This window comes from Stigmatopora argus, chromosome 7 (assembly GCF_051989625.1).
Source record: "Stigmatopora argus isolate UIUO_Sarg chromosome 7, RoL_Sarg_1.0, whole genome shotgun sequence".
Classification (NCBI taxonomy): domain Eukaryota; kingdom Metazoa; phylum Chordata; class Actinopteri; order Syngnathiformes; family Syngnathidae; genus Stigmatopora; species Stigmatopora argus.
Genome location: NC_135393.1, coordinates 4,208,411 through 4,231,653, shown reverse-complemented (window position 1 = coordinate 4,231,653; position 23,243 = coordinate 4,208,411). Strand labels below are relative to the sequence as shown.

General features: G+C 38.7%; 1 protein-coding gene across 1 annotated transcript; it reads left to right on the top strand.

Annotated features, from left to right (window-relative positions):
* The first annotated feature begins 273 nt into the window (after nucleotides 1-273).
* Nucleotides 274-21,686, top strand: nomo (nodal modulator). Its single transcript, XM_077604914.1, has 31 exons — nucleotides 274-513; nucleotides 2,684-2,773; nucleotides 2,849-2,894; nucleotides 2,987-3,087; nucleotides 3,246-3,352; nucleotides 3,443-3,515; nucleotides 4,359-4,511; nucleotides 4,596-4,733; nucleotides 5,592-5,681; nucleotides 5,757-5,862; nucleotides 5,956-6,106; nucleotides 6,947-7,124; nucleotides 7,270-7,411; nucleotides 7,502-7,633; nucleotides 9,190-9,326; nucleotides 9,398-9,485; nucleotides 9,623-9,686; nucleotides 9,763-9,858; nucleotides 11,098-11,319; nucleotides 11,582-11,664; nucleotides 12,270-12,429; nucleotides 13,291-13,417; nucleotides 13,805-13,918; nucleotides 14,921-15,048; nucleotides 15,139-15,280; nucleotides 18,768-18,851; nucleotides 19,203-19,313; nucleotides 19,431-19,532; nucleotides 19,796-19,915; nucleotides 20,005-20,097; nucleotides 20,169-21,686. Exons 1-31 carry the CDS (start codon nucleotides 358-360, stop codon nucleotides 20,298-20,300), a joined length of 3,666 nt encoding a protein of 1,221 aa, XP_077461040.1. The 5' UTR covers nucleotides 274-357; the 3' UTR covers nucleotides 20,301-21,686.
* The last annotated feature ends 1,557 nt before the right edge of the window (nucleotides 21,687-23,243 follow it).

Genomic DNA, 23,243 nt, shown 5'->3' with positions numbered 1-23,243 from the left:
ATTAGCAAAAGTGTAAACATTTTGACAAAACAATTCAGACTTTTTGTTCTTTAAAAGTGATGAAATTACTCAAAAAGAGCACACATTTTCATGTATTTTTACTTTTAATTTGAGTATAGCTCTCAAGGAATACCATTTGAAAATATGAAATGTTTAAGGCTTTCTCTGTCAAAAATGTTGCTGACCCCTGCTCAACTGTTGGCCATTATTAACCATGTTGCACCTCCATGCCAGCTAGGGGCGCTATGGTTTTACTTTGAAGAGTTTTAATGACAGCGAGTCAGCTGGTACGGAAGCGGATGCAGCGTGGAGGTTCGGTTCGACAGAAGAGTGAATTGGCAAGGACCATCCTGCAAAATGTGGACAATCACAATTCGAGCTGACACAAATTGTCTATTGATCTTGTTTTGGATCACTTACTCTCAGTTTTTGGCTGCGTCCTCTGATGACATTGTAGTGGCATGCGGGGGCTTTGTGAAGTCCGACGTTGAAATCAATTACTCGTTGATTGAGGTGAGTGCAAAAGTATTTTTAAGCCATTTTGCAGCTTTATTCTTACGTGGGAATGCTTGTACATTAATTGTTTATGAATGAGCCGTATACACTTGACTTGTTTTGTTAACCGGCAGACGTATCAGTGTGAAGGAGAACATGGAGCACGACACGCGAGAGTTAATCCCATGGCAATATATATTACGCCCTCCACCATACGTGAAATCCCCCCTCCCCCGACCCACTGCACCCAAAAATAAATCCACATGAAATCAAGCTATTAGTAAAACAATCCCCACCATCTGTTTATTTCTTGTTTACCTGTTCTTTTTAAATATACAGTGGGGCCTCTATTTACGAAATTACTTCTTGCCAGAAGTCAATTCGTAACTTGGATTTGTTGTCAATAGAGACACATTTTTACATTGAACTAGCACAATTCTTTATACGATCTTAAACATTACGCCCTAAATCAAATGCAAATGAGAAAACGATACCAATTTTATAATAAACAGATATGCAGATGGTTGTCTGTCTTTGTGCCCTGCGATTGGCTGGCCACCAATTCAGGGTGTCCCCTGCCCGGGGCCATAATTGGCTGGGATAGGCTTCAGACGACCCCGCGACCCTTGCTAAGATAAGCGGTACGAAAAATGAATGAATTAATGACTGAAAGGTGCAGGCCTTTTTTTCGTGAGTTTTTACAAAAAGACTTTAAAGGGACAGACAATGCCTATTCATTCCTGTCAACTTATACATTTTTCCCATATTTAATACGTTTTTTGATCATTTCAAATTGTTTATGCCATATAATAACGTTTGGACTGGATTTTTTTTCCAAGTACGTTTTTGTTCTTGTGTTACCCATTTCGGCTCTAATCCGGATCGTCTTGGTCCCTGGCAGCAGACGTAAACGTCATCGTCGACTCTTAATAGTCATGCTTTAAGCATGATATGCGCACGCGCATTCCCCTTTCACATGTCTGCCTTTTCACCATCAGCAAGCAATGTACCCAGACAGTCAAACTGTCAGCAGCAACATTTATAGAAAACTTGAATTTAGTGCATTCTGATTGGGCACCCTGTCTACTTTGGAGAAAATTTTAGACTTTTTAGTGCGCCCTATGTGAGTAAATATGTGCCGCGTTGCATTTGTATGTTTTTTTATTTCTTTTTAGTAATAAGGGTAATTGCTATCATTAATAAGGGGAGCAATTGGCCGAGGTTGACAGGTGTGATGTATGCAAATGAATCTATGAATGTAAACAGAGAAGGTTAAGAAAATATTTATTAAGCTATTAAAATCAATGAGAGATGCAAAAATATTTTATGATATTGTGGAATTGCGAGTGTCAAAATCTTGGGGTATAACCCATAAAAATATACCGTATTTTGGAAGATTAAAATGTTATGGAATATGACAATTGCCGGATATAGGGTATTTTGTCCCTTTACCTGTGGTCAATACCTACTGTCACAAAAGTCAGAAAGTCCCCCACTATGATGTCGTGGGTAGAAATAATGTAAATTCTCTAAATGGTCCTTGTGCTGGTCTTCACTTCATTCAGTAGTGTCCAATCATCATCCGTTCTCCCGTTTACCTTTGTTGCGGTAGAAATTTGAAAATACTACTGTGTTAGACAGGGTCAAGTCAGAATTTAATGCCTGCATTGTTTTTGTGCTAAAAACAAGAACAGACTTGGATCGGTGGATAGGCTAATCAAGCTCTGATATCGGCTTTTCACGTAATCAGGTTCTAAATTCCATGACACAAATTGGGAGCACAGAAATACAGGACATCATCTGAATTTCTGGAAGGTGGAAAATAATTGACATTGCTGTTTGTCCCCCGGGACTTCTGATCACCCGGAATCTTACTTTAATTAAAATAAAAAGGCTTACTTATCTCAATGTACAGTACTGAACTGACATGTACATTGTACATACAATTAAAATTGATTTTTTTAAATTAATAAAGCCCAGCACCCCATTTGGCTCTGGTAAGCTGTTTTGACCCCCTCCATTTAAGCTCCCAAGTCAGATCTGGATTTAATTGTACTTGACAGATTGCTCCGTTCGCACTTCACACACTTCAACCCATTTTTTTCCACGCATTGTTTGGACTGAATTTTCACTTATAATACGTATTGCATACTGTCATCAATTATTTTCTTTTGGTTTATTTTAATAGATTAAACTCTACACCAAACAAGGTTCATTAAAGCACCACACTGACTGTGCACCTATAAATGGATACTTTATGATTCCTCTTTATGACAAGGTAGGAAACACACATTCAAATGTACGTTTATTCATTGATGACACTCATGCACTCATTTTATTCTGTTCTGCAAAGGGAGATTTTGTTTTAAAGATTGAACCTCCCCTTGGGTGGAGTTTTGGTAGGTGCTGCATTATTCACACAGATATTTTACAGAGATAGTCAATAAAACTGTATATTCCTATTTTTAATGTTTTCTTTTTAATTGACCAGAACCCACTAGTGTGGACCTCCATGTGGATGGCGTCACTGATATTTGTACAAAAGAAGAGGACATCAACTTTGTTTTCACTGGGTTTTCAATATCGGGAATGGTAAGAATTTAGTTTTTTAATTGCTTTTCTTTAACTTTTCATCTTAAGATTATTTCTACAATAAAAACATAGTAAACTATGTTTCCTGAATTGTTTATGTGGAATTAAACCTAACTAACCGGTGACACTATGGATTCAATGATCATTTCATTGCACAGGTCTTAAGTAAAGGCCATCTTCTCGGTCCATCTGGAGTAGAAGTTAAATTGAGGCCAACTGGGACAGATGAGAACCTTCAGACTGTCATCACCCAGCCTGGAGGAGCGTATGTTGATTAACCATTTCCATTGAATCATGGATTTGCTAATTGGATATAATGCAAACTTTCCTTTCCCCTCCCATTCTTCTAACACAGGTATAACTTTCACAAAGTTCTCCCTGGAACATATGACATCATTGCTTCCCATCCTTCCTGGATCCTGGAGCAAGTTCGTAGCCTTAGTATATAATGTGATAGTCATTAATGCACTTACAAAAAGCTTTTTTGCTATTTTGTCAGATAGTGTTATAAAGCCAACCTATATAATGTAATAACTACCATCCTACAGTAGTAGTTCTACATAATGTTCAACACAAAACCTTTAAATACCTGTGTATAAAGTTAGTAATGTATTTTACCCAGTAAAGTAGTCATTCAATCATTTATCATGCCAATGATCCTCACAAGGGTCCCGGAGGTTGCTGTAGACTATCGCAGCCAGGGGGACACCCTGGATCGGTGGCCAGCCGATCGCAGGGCACAAGGAGACGGACAACCATGCACACTTGCACTCATACGTATGGGCATTTTAGTGTCCAATCAGCCTACCATGAATGTTTTTGGAATGTGGGAGGAAACCGGAGTACCTGGGGGAAACCCATGCAGGCGAACATGCAAACTCCACACAGGTGGACGTGACTTGGATTTGAACCCAGGGCCCCAGAGCTGTGAGGCCGACGCGCTAACCACTTGCTCCACCGGGCCGCCCAGCCAGCCAATCCATGTAAACTCAAATTTATCTAAATCATCAAAAAGATCTGGCAACTTTTTAAAAACTATTCTATTGGTTAAAAAGTGGTCATCCCCCTGTCTTCTACAGAAAGTATTGTATACAAATTTATTTTAATAGTGACTTTTAGGTCTAAAACTGCTGTCAATTAACTGAATAAGTCACGCAATAAGCAAAGACTGCATGATTATGATGTGTTGAAAACAAGTAATTGCTGCACCTCAGCTAATAAGGAACATTTTAGTTAAACTTGTTTTTGCAACTTTTGCCTTTTCACTACAGAGTGCCACATCGGTACACATTTCCACTGCTAATGGGGTGGCTACCGACCATCTGGTGGTTGGAGGCTACGATGTCTCAGGGGAGGTCCGCAGTGATGGAGAGCCTATGAAAGAGGTCACCTTTCTGCTTTACTCGGCTAGAGTGAAAAGAGAGGTAAACTGAGTAAAGATTAATCATATTTGTATGTGCAAATTGCATTCATAGCATTAACCAAAGTAATGTTTGTTTGATTCCCAGAATGTGAAAGGCTGCAACTTTTCTCCAGTGGAGGGAGCTGACACTGGGGACAGCTCCCTTATCTACTTGTGCAGTGCCCGCTCCAGGGAAGATGGTACCTTCACCTACCCTTCACTATCTAGTGGAGAGTATACAGTGGTAAGCCTTTCATTAATACTGAGCTTTGGACAGTTCATTGATTAGACTGGACATCTTCCTAGAGGAGGGAGATGTACATTTATAGATCAGCTCCTCATTCGTTACAAAATCTGCCATTAATAAAGGTGTATTAAAAAAAATCTGAGTTATGGCCGGAAGTTAGCTGCTTCAATGATTTATGACCTCTACCTAGAACTGATCAAAAGGTTAAGGTTGATTGATCTTCCTATCTTTATGGAGGGTGTCTAGTAAATCATTTTCTCACAGTCGCTAAGAAACATCAAGGGCCTCTATTTGTTGAGGTTATTTTCAGAGAGTGTGCCACCTTAATGTGCAAAGGTGTACTCACTCCCATCACTGGGTCATGGGGTCACCCATGCGAGAATCACCCCTCATCCTAGAGCACGCTATACTAGTATAAGTAAAGAGGCAGCCACCCATATTTATGTTTGCTAAACAAATGTAATGGTACAGCTCCTTCCTATGGGAATGATACTTTACCTGAGATTTTCTTGTTATTTCTTGTATCAAAAAACAATTACCATGAATTAATGGCCTTTGACCTGTTTGAAATCCTGTAAGAATATAATTTAATAACATTTGGGTTCTTTATTTGTGTCTTAAAACATTTCATATCACTTTGTTTAAAAAAAAAAAAGTATGTCGCATTGCTTCTAACCTCAAATGTATATTAATTTCAAGTATATTTTTAAAGATAACATTTTTATATTGAATCAGCCCCTTTTATCTTGTTACTTGCCCAGATATTACTAACTTGAGTAAATATCAATTCTGGTTAGTGTTGAAAATAATAATGCTCAAAAAAACTTTTTGCTGATAAGTATTTCTCTTCTTCAGGTACCCTTCTACAGAGGAGACAGGATCACTTTTGATGTTGCTCCTTCCAGAATGAATTTTAAAGTGGAGCACAACAGTTTGACGCTTAAGGTAAATAAATATCTAATTTCAATCTTACGTCAATGTTCAATTTACCTCATCCTTTTTCTTCATTTGTCATTGTAGCCCATCTTTCGTGTCATGGGTTTTTCTGTGACTGGTCGGGTCCTTAATAGTGTTCATGGGGAAGGTGTAATTGATGCTGCAGTCTCCATCAACAATGAGATGAAAGGTAATTCTAAGAGATGGCAACATGCTATTTTGTTGTAATAGTGTATTTGCTTTACTATTTTATCCTCTTACATTCTTTGCGTTTGTCCCTAAGTTGTCAGCAAAGAAGATGGTTCTTACAGGCTGGAGAACATGACAGCCGGTACATACACCATCCGCGTCCACAAGGAGCAGATGTTCTTTGAACCCGTAACAGTAAAAATTGCCCCCAACACTCCACAACTTCCTGACATAATTACAGCAGGGTATGTCTGGTTGTTTTTACTAGAATCAGCAAACTCTTACACACGAAACAACATACATTTGTAATTGAATGGGGGAAATATTCAAGTATGCTTTGATACACTACTTATGTACTAATTTAAAAATCAGGTGAGAGCCTTTTAAAGAAAAAGAAATCTGAACAAACTGGTAAAAAAAATGTTTAATGTTATACTACTCATATTTTACAGAAAAAAGAAAATGTGTTAGCCTGTTGGAAATGCTAACATTTCTGGATAAATTAGTCATAAAATATGGTCTGATTTTAAATAAAATCCCAAGTCTGTTTAAACTATTAAAACACCACCAATTTGCAGGATTTAAAAGGAAATGTAAGCGATGTAAACTATGGATTTTACAAGTGCTGATCAGAGTCAGGGCTGAGCCTACCTAGCATCCAAACAATTTCACAAGATTCAAGTTGGACTGACTGACCCCAGCCACTAGAAAGCATGCACATAACAGTTTCAAAAATTTCTCAGGTCAAGAAACATTGCTGTACCTTGCCTCGCTCAAAATAACTCAAGAGACTGAAGATTGTGAATTTGTTCATCCTTCATTAAGTACTTTACATACCTTTTTGTAACCCTTTTCTTTAGGCTTAATACAAATAAACAGGCATGTTTTCTATACATTGAAACGTTAAGCATTTGCCTCTTTTCCAAAGACCTTCAGAAATCATGTCTGGATGCAGATTAACAATTGAAGATATTACTGAAGGCTTTCCTCCCACTGTGTGTCATATTCGATTATACATCTGTTGTTTATTTTGGTGGTCACAGTACGATGATAATGAGACCTTAATAATCTGCATTGTTATGCAGGTTCAGTGTTTGTGGACAAATCTCCATCAGTCGCCTGCCTGAGGGAATGAAGCAGCAAGGTCGCTACAAGGTCACATTGACACACAAGGGCCACGAAAAGCCCTCTGCTTGGAACGTTGACTCAGACACCCAGGGAGCTTTTTGCTTTCAGGCCAAACCTGGAGATTACAGCATCCATGTATGACAGTAATGACTTTAAACTACATCATAATACCTTTATCTTGTTTAATAAATTGCAGATGTCTTTTTATTCCCTCAAATAATGTATTTTCTAGTTATCTAGTGTACAATTAAATCACCTGTTTTGCACTGTTTGTGATTAGGTGTCACTACCTGAGGTAGATGTGAAAGCGGGCCTGGCTCTGCATCCTCATGCTCTGGAGTTTTCAGTCGTGGATAAACCACACACAGACATACTTTTTACCCAATTTATGGCCTCAGTCTCTGGAAAGGTCTACTGTTTGGGTAAAATCTGGCTTTGTGCTATTACTATATTTCCAAGCAATATTTCTTAACAAAATGAAAATGAAAAATTGTACTCTTGTTGAATTATAGCATCCTGTGATGACCTGTCAGTTACACTCCAACCAGTGAGCCGCTCAGGAGAGAGAAGGATTATGCCCTTGTCAGGCAGCAGTGAAATTCTCAATTTCTCCTTTGACAATGTTCTGCCTGGAAAATACAAAGGTCAGGAATCAAATGAGTATCTGTAGTCAATGGGGGGCGGCGGATGATTGGTTAGAGTGTCGGCCTCACAGTGGGGGACCTGGGTTCAAATCCAGGTCGGTCCACCTGTGTGGAGTTTGCATGTTCTGCGTGGGTTTTCTCACTCCAGTTTCCTCCCACATTCCAAAGACATGCATTGGACACTCTAAATTGCCCCTAGGTATAAGTGTGGGCGTGAAGGATTGTTTGTCTCTTTGTGCCCTGCGATTGGCTGGACACCAATTCAGGAGGTCCCATGCCTCTGGCCCAAAGTCAGCTGGGATAGGCTCCAACCCCTCCCGCAACTCTAGTGAAGATAGAGTGGTTCAGAAAATGAGATGAGATGAGTTCTTTAGTCAATAAACTGGGCACATCGCTTGTTCGTTTGCAATGTAACACTATGTCATGAAAGATGGAGTAGTTATATGCATAGTATTACATGAGGAGATACTAGAGCATCCTTTAATGCAGGATTCCATATTGTCCCTAAACTGTAGTATTTTGCCCCGAACAATTTACAGTGCATTGAGTCTAAGTACATTTTCAATTTATTCGTGCCTGTAAATTGACTTTTTAAAAAAATATTGTCATTCTTGAATGTTTTTTTTGTGGCTTACAAACTTCAGCTCCATTTTTATGGGCAGTTGTACTTAAAATGAGTATAGATGCTCCTCTACTTAAGTCATTTGTATTGAATTTTTACATTTGCACTGGGTGTAAAAAAAAGTTGTGTGTTTAGCATGCTCTCCGTTAGAGATCGACTGACATGGGTTTTTCAGGACCGAGAAAAAAAAAATGGTAGTTAAGACATGCCTAATTATCAACAAAGGGTGCCAAATTGAAGCATTAGCAGTAGTACAGTCTTCCCTCGTTTATCGCAAATTAACTTCTTTGTGATTTTTTTTCAGCTATTAATTATTTAAAAAAAAAAAAAGGTCATCAATATGTGAAAATCCACGCTAAAACTCGTAAGCGGAAGCCACTCTTGATCCTAGGAGGCAGCACTGAAGGAAATGTCCTCACAATAGGATAATGCACGACCACTTGCCAACGAGAAATAGTCTTTAAAGAACGATCGCGGGAGCTTCTTTCCTTAGAAAGAATAATAGGAAATACAATAGTTGAGCTTACCCACATATTGATTGTGGGTAATGAAGTTTTATTCTGAGAAAGGTTGCCATTGCCTATGGGTGTTGTGTGCATGAGTATACTTTATTACCCAGAAAGCCCTCTTTTTGCCCGCGCATGTGCGTTGTGCGTTTCCTGGTCATATAGAAACTCGTCTGAATTAATCGTTCCGTGCTCGTAGATATTGTTATACATGAAAGATATGCAAAAAAAGACCGTGCCATAGCCACCTGGCTTGGTCGCATCACGAAATTTTGATCGCATGACGGGCGAATTATTCGATCGAAATTTCCGCCGTAAGACGAGAATTTTGTATGACGAGCGGTCGTATGACGAGGTACCACTGTACATGTAAGTTGAGGAACGTCTGGTCATTCATTTTATTTTTGTCCTTATTTTATATTCATTAGTAAGTATCTCACACGAGGAGTGGTGTTGGAAACATAAATCCATGGAAGTCGAGGTTGTGGACACTGACATCTTGGGTGTTGAGTTCCGGCAAATTGGCTACATCCTACGGTGTTCCCTTTCTCATGCAATCACTTTGGTCAGTGACTAATAACTTCTAAGGTGAGCCTTTGTTAATACACACTTACATTCATTTGTTCCTGTATATAGGAGTTCTTCCAGGATGGCAGCAAACCTGAGAACGTAGGCATCTACAATCTCTCCAAGGGAGTCAACCGTTTCTGCCTTTCCAAACCAGGTGAGAGTCATTATTACCAAAGTGAAATCAAAATTTAGGAAAGGGAAGGAAAAAAACATCTGAGTAAACAAGGGTAATGTGATTCACCAGTGTGGATTACTTAGTAGTTCTTATTTACGTAAATGTGTCTAATCCAGGTGTCTATAAAGTCACCCCTCGCTCTTGCCACCAGTTTGAGCAGGATTTTTACACCTATGATACGTACGTATTACTGCCGACATTAACATCTATCTGTATTCAGTTCCAACAGGCTGTAATATATACCTTGTCTTAACAGCTCGGCACCAAGTATCCTGACTCTTACTGCAGTGCGCCATCACTTGACTGGGCTCATCACCACTGACAAAATTCTGGATGTCACAGTAACTATAAAGTGAGAATCATTAATGAATTATCTTATCTTCAATTGAACAATCAGAAACACTTTTACTAGATGGCTTATTGCAGGGGTGGCCAACTCCGGTCCTCGAGAGCCGCTATCCGGTCTGTTTTCCATGTCTCCCTCCACCAACACACCTGAATCAAATAATCAGGATCGGTATCAATCTTCTGGATGGCTTGCTGACGAGTTGGTCATTTGATTCAGGTGTGCTAGAAGAGGGAGATATGGAAAACACACAGGATAGCGGCTCTCGAGGACCGGAGTTGGCCACCCCTGGCTTATTGCATTGAATTAAATGCTGTTATTGTCATTATACAAGTATAATGAGATGTCAAGCTTTCAACACGTAGTGCACAAATAACAACAAATAAATTATCAATGAATGAGAAATGAATAGATAAGTAATCCAAGTGAGATCATTAGAGTGGAGCGGCATTTTTCCGTCTGAAGTCCAGGATGATTTCCATGGTTTTGGAGATGTTCAGCGCCAAGTTGTGAGAGTATGGTGACAGCTCTTGTGAAGAAAGTCCTAGAGGCTGTTTGTCTTGGCTGTTATGGTTCTGTAGCGCCTTCCAGAGGGCAGCAGGTTGAAGTGGTGGAAGCTGGGATGTGACCTCGTTATATTTAAAATTTTCTCGGAATATTACAATGGATGACTTTCTAAATCAAAAAAATATGACTGAACCAAGGGTACGGCTTATATGCGCACGACAGCATTGCTACACTCTTTTTCACCAATAGATGTCTGCAAATTAACATTTGCTATTTGTTAGTTATTTTCTGTTTTGCAGTAAGAAAACAAACATTACTGGATATATTACTAACTTCCTAATGATAATGTATTTTTGATTCATACAGTATCTCAGAAAGATGATTTTCCCTTCAAAGTAACACATTTGTACTCCATATTAAAACCATGAATCTGGAGATGAAAATTGCAAATCAGGGGACGGCTTATACGTGAGAAATTGTAAAATTCTGCATTTTTAAGGGTGCAGCTTATACGCGGTGGTGGCTTATATGCAGTAATTTCCCGTGGCTTACCTGACCATCGCTCATGGCACAGTGGTTTGGAAACATTGTCAAATTGCATTTTACCAGTGTTAGATTTGCTTCCTTGATTTCCTTTTATCCCTCTTGTCAGTTTGTTTGGTTCAATGACATCTTTCCTGTTGCGTACCAATTACAAAGCCCATCTTTTAGTGTTTCCGTTTTTTCATCACCTGTTAGATCGTCCATTGAGAGTGAGCCAGCATTGGTTCTGGGACCACTCCGAAGTCTGCAAGAGCAGAGACAGGAGCAGCAGTTGCAGGAGATTCAGTTGCGACGCCAAGAACGAGAAAGACGAGCTGCTGAAGACGAAGGAGCCCTCAAGGATGATAGTCCACCATTCCAAGAAAAGGCTGATGATCTAACAGGACCCTTCCACTATGAGTTCTCGTACTGGGCAAGGTAGTTTGCATTTGATATTGATGTTTATAGTACTTTTAGAAAACTATCTTAATTCACAAGATCAATTCGCTATTTCATCTGTTGGTTGCTTGCCTCAAGTTTTTAACCTCTTAGCGAAAGCTGATTACCTTGTTTTTACTTACATTCTTGGATGGTATTGCTTTTTATCTATTTGTTTGTGTGTATGTATGTCAGTATGTGCATATTTATGTCAACGTTTCAGGATTCAGGCTTGAACCAATAATTAATATTTACTTTACAGAGCTGGAGAGAAAATCACAGTGACCCCCTCCTCAAAGGAGCTGCTGTTCTACCCCCCTGAAGTGGAGGCCACGATCACAGGAGGTATGCTCCTTGACGGTTGTAGTGAAATAAACACCCACTCAGAACTGAACTGAGGTTCCAAATACGTGTGTGCGTGGATATATAGTATATATTTTTTGATTTTAATTTAATTTGTCTACAACTTGAGTGATATACTCCCTCAAAAACATGTTACGGCGACCTTTAAGGGGAATGTTTTTCTGTAAAACCAAACATCCTCAATTTCAATGTGCCTACTAATACAATCAATTAAAAATGCAAAGGGTAAAAAATGCCTGTACGGCACAAATTTTGCGTCGCTTCTAAATTCTTTCTGTTTCATGAATTACCTTCTTAATTATTCTATTTGCTCATATCTGCAGTTATTAAATCATAAGGAGGGGCTTCGTTTTATTTATTTTTTTCCTGGCGTAAATTCCTGCTGGGAATGAAAGCATGCTAGTCCTTGACAAATGATCGACTGTCACGCCTTTGGTTGTTTTATCATTCATGTTGATCAGTGTCTTAAAAATGAAAATCAATGATAGGTCCAGAGAGAACCATTTTTATCATTTTCCCAACTTGTATTGTTAGTACATGCTTCTATCTTTAACAAGTATGACAGTGTATTTTGGGTAAAATTGCAGAATCCTGCCCTGGTCGCACGGTGGACATAATGGGTCGTGCCGGGCTCTTTCTGGAGGGCAAAGTGTCACCTGAGCTGCAAGGTGTGGAGATCTCCATAAGTGAAAGAGGAGCTACTTCACCACTCATCACTGTGGCCACCAATGAGAAGGGTGCATACAGGTACGAGGAAAGCAGACACTGCTCAACAAGCAATCAATCAAAGTTAATATTCTGAGGAAGTTGGCACCAAATCACTATGTTATCCATTTCATATGAAACTGGTTGAAAAGACAACCATCATTCAACATTTGACAAATTTAAGTTTTAATTCTGGACAGGCCATAAACACTAATGCCTTTATTCAAAGCTAAGGTTTTAAGTCTATTCTTTAAACTAGAGATGTCTTGGCAGCATATTGCCTCAGACATTTAAAAAAAAATGTTGGAAATTTGTTCTTAAGAGTAGAGATGGCTTACCTCCTTGAGATAATGTGTAATGTTTTCTTATTTGAGGAACTTACAAATAATTGGGATGTAGTTAAGAATGCTGTTGCTGAGCATTCAGTAGTCGTGTTCACTCTTTGTTCTCAATATTTTGGTCCCAAAATAATAAATCTGAACTGCAAGTGGTCTAAAAAGAGCAAACGCGTCAAACTAAATTTTCCCTTGAGCCACCTCATAGTTATAGTTTCGGAGTGCCTTTATTACTTTGAATATTATCAATGGATAGTCACTTCATTTTTTTCTCTTTCCAATAGATATGTATCTTAAATATATTTCTAATAATGATTTCTAATAAGTATTTGAAATCAGAAGCCACAATTAAATTTGTGTCCATCATTCGTTCATATCATTCAATATACGTAATGAACAGATTTGGTGATTGTAGCGTGCTGAAATCGAAGAAAAATGGCAGGCTGCTTTCTCATCAAATATCATACACTTTGAGAATAGTATGTTGGACATGTATGTAGTGGCCTTTGATGTATCATCAACACATTCTTTGTTCAACTCATTTTGTTCATTCTCCACATCTTTGTAGCGTCGGTCCCCTACACAGCAACATGCAGTATGATATCAGTGCCATTAAAGAAGGATTTGTCCTGAGTCATGTAGATGGAAGCCAGGGAGATTTCAAGGCTTTTGCTCTGGCTGGAATCACCTTCAAGGTACGCTTGTATCAGATACTTACATCTCAATAATTGACCCCCTTTTACACCGCCATTTCTTAACAAACGCTTTGCGCATGAGCACAAAAGTTCCGTTTTGTAGTTTGACTGTCTTGTTACATGTGATATTCATGTGCACAATCATTTTAAAAAGCTTTTAGTGGTGTAAGAATTTTGTTTAATAATTAAATATGGCACTTAGGTTGGCTGTCACCCTCATCTATTAAAATCTGTTATCGAACTACTTGTAGTTGTTTGCCTGCCTCTCTTAACTCATCTAAACCTTTCGTCTTGTTTTAATATTAATTTAATGCAGTTAAATTTGAAAAGAAAGTGACTGTTTTCAAACATACTGAAATGTACTCCTTTTTTGTGTCTGCATCTTAGATAAAAACAGAAGATGGTCAGCCATTGTCTGGAGTCCTTCTTTCTCTGAGTGGCGGGCAATTTCGGTCTAACCTCTTAACTCAGGATACGGGTCTGCTCACATTCAATAACCTGGTAAAGAACTAATTTTACATTTCACAAAAGCACATAATTTAATACAAAAATCAGATTCATGGTAGTTGCCATTAACTTTGACAGTTTTTTAAAATGTTATTTTATTCTGATTTGTCTCCATTGGTAATCGAGCTTCCAACTACTCCAGAATTTCCGAAGTTTGCCCGGAAAAGTAACGCAAACTCTGGGATTCCGGACAACCTCCCTAAAATCTGGAAATTTCAAAAAAATGTGAAAAGTGAGAATAGGAAAAGTACCAAATTTCAAATTTAAATGCCTCGAAATTCACACCTTCGCAACAGCTTCCGCATCTTAATCCCAATGATTCGTCTTGTGTGACTTAAAATGGGGTCGACAGAGGTTGGTAGCTCTGCAATATGTTAAAGGTCTACGACATAAACAGACGTATGACGTTCTGCAGTTTTCAGTTTTGTGGCTCACGAGGTCATGGCCATACATTTTTTATATTTAATTTTAATCCTACTCTCAGCCCAAAATTCTCAGCTTCCTATTTAAGCGATATAGCCTCTTTTGTTTTCATGCCAACTGCCTTAGACCCCTTAGATCAGCTAGACACACAGGTCCAAAATTTTAAACTGTGAGAGTCAGAGTTACACCCTATGTCAGAAGAGGCATAAAAAATCCAATCTGCCAATGTATTTTTTAAATATAATTTATGATTTGTTTTTAATGGGCCTTGATGAATTTGAGTGTGTTTTAAAAGACAATAAATATAAGAGAAACATGAAACTAGGCAAAGAGGCGCGGTGTACACAAAAATGATAAGAAGCAAAGAAACACATTATCTTTGGTCAGGAGCCGCGGGTTCGCCACCCCTGCTTTAGATTTTCAATGGCAAACATCCAACACATTTTGGATGTTGACGGCGAAATACTATTTTTTTGTGACGTCTTTTTGTTTACCAATTCAGACTTGCTCAGCATACTATTTTTATTTTTTTATTGCATTTTATTTGACATAAACAATTTCCATCCTTTCCAGAGTCCAGGTCAGTATTACTTCAAGCCAATGATGAAAGAATTCCGCTTTGAACCAACATCCCAAATGATTTCGGTAGAAGAGGGTCAAATCCTCAGTATCGAGATAACTGGGATTAAGACTGCGTACAGGTAATTTGAAGTTATGTTCAACTCTTCTTTAGGAATTATAAAGTACTATAAATGTCTGGAAAAAATTACAATCAGTATTTGTGGTCCTAGCTGTTATGGAACAGTGCAGTCCTTGAGTGGCGATGCGGAGAGGGACATTGCTGTGGAAGCGGTGGGCCAAGGCGACTGTAGCATATACAGTGAGGACACGGTCACAGATGAGGAAGGTCGCTTCAGACTGAGAGGTCTCCTGGTAAGGGTAGCTTTTTTCACATTTGATTTTTACAATTTTGAAATGACTAAAATGGTGCGTCTTGCTAAAGTAACCCATGTAAACGCAAGCCGTTCAATGGTGTACAGTTGTGGTCAAAAGTTTACATACACTTGTGAAGAACAATGTCATGGCTCTCTTGAGTTTCCAGTTATTTCTACAACTCTGATTTTTCTCTGATAGTGATTGCAACAGATACTTCTTTGTCACAAAACACATTCATGAAGTTTGGTTCTTTATGACTTTATTATGGGTGAACAGAAAAAAAGTGATCACATCTGCTGGGTCAAAAATATACATACAGCAGCGCTAATATTTGGTAACATGTCCCTTGGCCATTTTCACTTCAATTAGGTGCTTTTGGTAGCCATCCACAAGCTTTTGGCAAGCTTCTGGTTGAATCTTTGACCACTCCTCTTGACAAAATTGGTGCAGTTCAGTTAAATTTGATGGCTTTCTGTCATGGACTTGTTTCTTCAGCATTGTCCACAAGTTCTCAATGGGGTTTAAGTCAGGACTTTGGGAAGGCCATTCGAAAACCTTAATTCTAGCCTGATTTATCCATTCCATTACCACTTTTGATTTGTGTTTGGGGTGCTTGTCCTGTTGGAACACCCAACTGCGCCCAAGACCCAATCTTCCAGCTGGTGACTTCAGGTTATCTTGAAGAATTAGAACGTAATCCTCCTCCTTCATTATCCCATTTACTCCCTGTAAAGCACGTAAGGCGTAACAACTCTCTTTTCTGTTTTACTAGAAGTTACGTAAGATGTCATACTAATGTTACCCGCTCTTGACAGAGCACATGGGAGACTCATTTACTGAAAAATTGAGCAAGATGGCAGCGCAACTGTTCCATATCTTCCTTCTTGACGATTGCTATCATTCTCTGTTGCCGTTTAGACATAGTAACAACACGCTCGTGAGGCATAGGCGTGAAGCGATCTAACCTTAATAAAAGTTGGATACTAACTGAGCGAGGAGAGGAGCAACGTTAAAATATATTTCAACATCGACAAAGGAGTTGCCAGCTTTCTGAGGTTTTTAATCATTACACCAAAAACAGGATATTGGATTGGAAAAAATGTTTTATTTCTTTTAATTTGCCATCTATTAACAAAGTAACACATAACTAGTGGTTTAATAGTAATAAAATGTGTTTAATAGAACTAAAATTAGACGAATTTCGCGGAGGGTACAGAGAGGGACATGGGGTGGGGGGATTTGTCCACGGCAACGCACTCGTAACCGAACATACAAATTTAAATTAACTTGGATTAATACATACAGACACACTCAAACATACGTTTAATGTAACTTTACACAAAACTGAATTCTAATTTTGTTTTACATTTTTTATACCTTCTGGACGGGTTAGCTGTTTGCCACGCCTCCACCCTTACGTTCGCTATCGATGGGCTGTTTGCTGTTGTATTCCCTTCAAAATATTCAGAAAATGAGGCACACACGTCCTCACAATAGGATAACGCACGACCATTTGCCAACGAGAAGTATTCTTGAATTAGCGATCGCTCCGTTAACGGGAGCTAACAGGCTAGGGGGGGCACTGAAAAAATGCAACGCTCCGCTCAGTGCTCGTAGAGACGTTAGAAAGAGGTATAGTTGCGCCTAGAGATATTACATGAGGAGTTGCGGGGGAGAGAGCCAGTACCCCTGATGTTCTTATAAGTAGCCAATGAGAAGTAATATACTATACTGCTCGTATTAGCGATCGCTCTGGCATTCGCGCTGAGTGACGGAAAAAAAACACTGAAAAAAATGCAACGCTCCGCTCAGTGCTCGGAGAGACGTTACAAAGAGGTACAGACGCTCCCCTACTTAAGAACGAGTTAGGTTCCGAGCGATTGTTCATAAGTTGAATTTGTTCGTAAGTTGCTCAGTGCTATATTTTGTATTATAATTTGTTTAAGGCCTATATAAGTATATTGAAGGTTTATATAAGTGCATTTGTATGTTTAGGGCTTGTATAAGTAACACACATTGGTTTGTACTGAAAAAACATTTAATAACATGGAGAGAATACATACAGTACTGTATACATACATTAGAGAGAGAGAGAGATTTACTAGAAACTGGCCGAAAGAAGCTATTTAATGACGATTGCAGTTTTCTTTTTTTCATCATAAATGATGCGGTAGCACTGTATGGCATCATTCAATTGATTTGCAAACTTTGTTCAACGTTCAATATTTGGGTCCTGCTGCTCGATCTTTGTTTATAAATGGTACTGACGGTCGAACGATTCAAGTTGTATTCACGTGCAACGCTCACCACTTTCTCGCGCGCATCAAGCTTCATTATTATTGCCACTCATTTCAAATAAAATGGCTTTCCTCTTCCTTGCACCTCCCTCAATAGAAGCCTTTCGCTTTTCACCAACCATATTGAATAATGGATGCACGAGATATTTAATGATAAAAATGAAAAAGGTTCTTTGCGCACTGGAGATACGTTCACGCACTTCCGCACTGCAACGAACTGGGCAGAGGAAGGTAGATGCTGGGTGAGCTGAGCTCTCACAGCGCCAGGCGTCGGTATTAGCGGCGGAAAGAAGCACTACTCGGAAAAAGGCGCGCAATACAAAATTGAACTTACGAACATTTTTCGACATAAACGCAATTTGCAGACATGTTCGTATGTACCGTTGTTCGTAACTTGAATGTTCGTAAGTAGGGGAGCGTCTGTATAGTTGCGACCAGAGATATTACACGAAGGAGTTGCGGGGGAGAGAGAGTCAGTGCCCCTGTTGTTCTTATGAGCAGCCAACGAGAAGTAATATACTATACTGCTTGTATTAGCGATCGCTCCGGCATTCGCGCTGAGTGACGGAAAAGACACTGAAAAAAATGCACCGCTCCGCCCAGTGCTCGTAGATATCTGTTATACACATAAGAGATGCGGCAAAAAAGACAGTGCGCTAAAATGATAAACAGCCTCTCATGTCTTGGCCACTTGGCTTTCTCGCATCTCGAAATTTCTAGAGATAATTATTTGCTCGAAATTTTCCTCGTATCTCGAGCTGCTCGTATGTAGAGGTGCTCGCATGTAGAGATACCACTGTATATGGATTTCAAAAACAACACAGCTACTGTCTGCCATAGTTGACACGAACTATAAAAATCCGGTAACCCTCCGTTGAAGACAACGTCTGATGTCCCTCATTTAATACGACATGTCTGTTCTTTGTTTTGAATTTTATCAAATGAAATTTGCCCCAAAAATGAGATATATGGTTTTTAACCTTTCGTTTAGCATTTTTTTGCCTAGTGCAACTTAAAAGCCGGTGCGATTTATAATCCAAAAAATACCATACGATAAGCTACAGCCATTTGTTTGAGATGTGTATCAGCGCAATATTTTTATTGCGTTAATATTGGGGTGGTGAAGCGTTTTAAAATATCAGCTTTTATTCAGTTATTTAATTCACTATTCACCTTTTTTTATGCAGCCTGGTTGCAAGTACCTGATTCAGCTACGAGCTGAAGGTAACGACCACATAGAAAGAGCCTTACCACAACAAAGAGCCATAGAGGTCAGTCACAAGTCCATTAAGTATTACTTTTTGGAATGCAGTATACATATGTAGTATGTACGTATGTATATATATTATTAGACTTATAATTACAAAGTGTTACATCATCGGTTCATCTTGGAAGCACTGTTTAGAATATATTTTATTTTACTAAATATTATATTTTGGAAACCTTTTAATTTGTAATTTGTCCTATTTTGAGAAGTACAGTCGCCTTAATCTCTCTTGCAAGGCTGAAAGGGCTTTTATTCTTGTTATTCTCTCCGACAGTGACTTGCTGGCAGTTTTATCTCTTTTTGGAGTCCAAGCTGCAGCTGCACATTCTGTAACAATTTTCACTCTCCTATTCAGGTTGGCAGCAGTGACATTGAGGGAGTCAACATTATTGCCTTCAGACAAATCAATCAATTTGACCTTAGCGGGAATGTCATTACATCCCCGGAACATCTAGCAACTTTATCGGTAGGCTAATTTTTTAAATTAAAGTTATCTAAATCTCCTTGGCTTCATTCTGTGGGAAAATTGTATGAGCTCAGTGAGGTTAAACAAATCATTCCCCCTATCCTATTTTGTGCTTAGGTGAAGCTATACAAGGTTGACAACTTGGACAACCCTCTTCACAGTGTCTCACTGGGCCAGTCCCTCTTTTTCCATTTCCCCCCACTGGACAGAGATGGAGAGGTATTTTCCTACCTACATTTCAAAAATCCATTGCAAGACTCAAATATAGATTATTCCATGCAAAATTCTTTAAAATTCTCACATATCTGCTTTAGATAATGTTAGATGAGATATAGACTTATAAAAGATATGTAGACTTTTGCTAGAACCTTGCATTTCTAGTTTTGTCCTCTTGAATTTTTCCTGATTGTCAGGGATATGAGAATGTGATGTGTTGTTTTTCCCCTTAATGATGTGATACCCTATTTTTTGTATTTCATCAGGGCTACATTCTCATGCTGTACTCTACGCTGACTCGCACGCAATTTGACTACACTCTACCTCAAGTCTCCTTTACTTCCACTGGTTACCATAAGCACGTCACACTCACATTCAACCCAACTGTAAGGACTGTGTTTTAGGACTATTTTTTAAAAAATATGTTCATTTAAATTGTAGCCCTTCACACCGGTTAATCTGTGCTTTCCTGCAGCGCAAAATGCCTGACCAAGATGTCGCCCAGGGGTCCTACATTGCTTTACCCCTCACTCTCCTGCTCCTGTTAGCTGCATACAACCATGAAAAGGTATCCAAGCACCACCAGCAAGCACATTTTAAACTTGATTTGTTTACTCAAGTGCCAGAATTGTTTTCTAGGTCATCCCCTTCCTCTTACAAGTGATGAATCGCATTCAGGGCGTAAGGAGCATGACCCAGGCCAGTGGCGACAACGCCACCTTGGAAGAAGCCAAACGTCAGGCCAAAAGGCAGAAGGCCCGACGTACATGAGGCAAAATATACCCGGCACATTTTAATAGGCTACTAGCCGTCATGGCCCCAGCTGTCATAGTGACTTTGGTTAAATTTTACTAAACCTTTACTGCTGTTTTTATCATTGCAAGAAAGCACCTGATATTGTTCTCATCAGTTGCTTACATTCACTGGAGCAACTAGCGAGCACTTCCTTATATTTGTGATCCAATTATGTACGTACATGTAACAAGTTGGAGCAACTCAAATTTATTTGTTGCTATCCAAAAACAGATCAAACACAAAAAGATGTCTTATGAAATGAGAATGTGACATGGCAGCTTTGCTCCTAGGACAAAAACAAGATCAACTTGTTTCCTTAAAATGGAGGATATTTGCAATAGCATGCATGGTGAGGTCAACTTTTACTGAAATACTTGGTTATTGCTTTTGTAACCAAAGGCACCTCATACCTAAACTATTCAGGTATTAATTTTCAAGAGGATGCTTTTTGTTAGATTCAAATGGCAGTGTTGCTGTGTTATTGTTGTTGGGTTTGTTTTTTTAACTAGGCATTACAGCTGTCAGTCAGAATCCTGGCATTTGCAAAACTAGCACAAACTACATATAAGCAAATCAAGTGTTGGATGTTGGTTTTGCCATTAAAAGTTAGCAGGCCATTTTAAACACTTCATATTGATCAGACATTTGTAAAAATTCAACCTATTCAGAGGACTCAACAATAATTTATGAATAAAATATTGAATTCATCAAATTTACACAGGTCTCTGTACGACAGTTTGTTTTACATATAGTAATGTTTTTTTCTACATTTTGGCATTGATTGCAAGTTAAAACATTTTCCTGAAAATCTGAAGCTTCAATTATAAGTGTGACTATTTAGCCGCTGATTTATTTATTTTATCCCAATTCAATCTTTAATACAGTGACTTAAGGAGATTTTGACAGCATATGCTTCAAAAAGAAAATCTAATCATTGCCCATATCAAGTCCCATATTACTATTAGTTCCAATTCAAGTTTTACAACTTTTGAAATTGCTAAGTTTTTGTCACCCTGTGAATAGTATGTTAATGTGATCATGGAACTTGTCCAATACCTGCATGTTGTGGTGAGAAACTGCACTCAGATATCATGAAGTAGTATGATTTTCTCTGTTTTGTCAACAGCAATCCACCCTCCTGAGTTTTTGTCACAAAGAGATGTGAGTTATGACAGAAATATTGTGGTAATGAACTCTGTTTAACTGTCAGGTTAATTTGTGCAACACTTTTCAGCGTGTTGAAAACATTTGAATAATGTGTGATTCTTTTTTTCTACTTTCTTGGGATACTGGGTACTCAAAACACTTTGGACTGAGATTCTAATTTATTTACATGACTGATTAAATGTGTATGTGACACTGTTCTCTGTGTGGCTCATTATTTGATTGATTAATGTATTATTTATCTGGCCATAATTAAGTATTTTTGTTTGTTTAATACAAACTTGATGGTCTTTAAGGGCCAAAAACACAAAAAATTGGAAATGTATTTTAGCAAATACACCATTATGGTGACTTGATTGAATTGGTTGGGTGGGGAAATATGTCACTTACGGTGGAATTGTCAACAAGTGTGCTTTGTTGTTCTTAAAATGTTCATAAAATTCAATTGGCAGTTGATGTACTATGCGATTGTGTGTGGTGTTGCCTCCAGGGGGCAATGTCATCTTTGACTATTCTCTCTTGTGTAGGTGAATTGACACCACTACACTAACTGTTAAGTACATCCTTTTTAAACGGATGTTTTTGATTAATTAGATAAAACATACTTTAAAATGTTGTGCAATAAATGCCATTCATTGCATTGCTGAGCAATTGTTCATGAGTAAAAAGTGAAAATATGAAAGATTAGCGTAACAAGTTTCAAAGGCCTCGACCTCTTTCTATTGGATGGCCATTGTTTAATTTGCAGACCCTCTATCGCACGCATCCAGCTAAAAATTAGTCTACCACAAGTTAACTGCAAAGGATAGAATTAGAGAGGAGACTATCAGACGTGAGTGGGGTCGAGTAGTTAGCAAAATAGCATTTGTGATCAAAACACTGGTTTGAATGACAAGGCTAGAATTTCCTTTTGATTCTTTTTAATTTGCTATTGAGCTTTTGACAATTGCTGAATGTTACCATGTGTAATTTTACCTGATTCCCCTAAATGGGACAAAAACAATCTAGAATAATTCCCTTGCACTGGTCTGTATTCAGCTGTTTATTATACAGTTCCATTGTTAAAATTTTAGACCAAAAAAAAAGGATTCAGAATAAATTTCTAGCTGTTAATCACTTTACCTATACCGAATTGCTCTAATCAAAACAGTATTATCTTTGAAACAAATGTTAAAACAAATTGTGATAAGAATCGAATTGTTGTCAAAATCAATCAACCTTCTGGACCGTTGACTTCGGGCGAAAGGCAGACTACATCCTAGACCAGGGGGACCAAGTCCGGTCCTTGAGAGCTCCTATCCAGTCTGTTGTCCGGTCCTCGAGAGCCCCTATCCAGTCTGTTTTCCACATCTCCCTCCTCTACTACACCTGAATCAAATGATCAATTCATCAGCAAGCTGTCCAGAAGCTTCATACCGATCCCGATTATTTGATACAGATTTTGTGTTGGTGGAGGGAGACATAGAAAATGGGCTGGATAGGGACTCTCGAGGACTGGATGTGGCCACCCCTGCCCTAGACTGACCGCCAGTCAGCCGTAGGGCATACAGAGAGACAAACAACCTGCAATCACATGCAATCATACTGCCACCAGTGGGAATCGAGCTCATGCCTGCAGTCAGCCAGGTGAGGGAACCTCTACACCACATGTGTCAAACTGATTCCGCTAAGGGCTGCAGTGGGTCCTGGTCTTTGTTCCAACTGATCCAGTGCCGACATTTTAACCAATCAGGTGTCTTCTAAAATAAGTAGCAC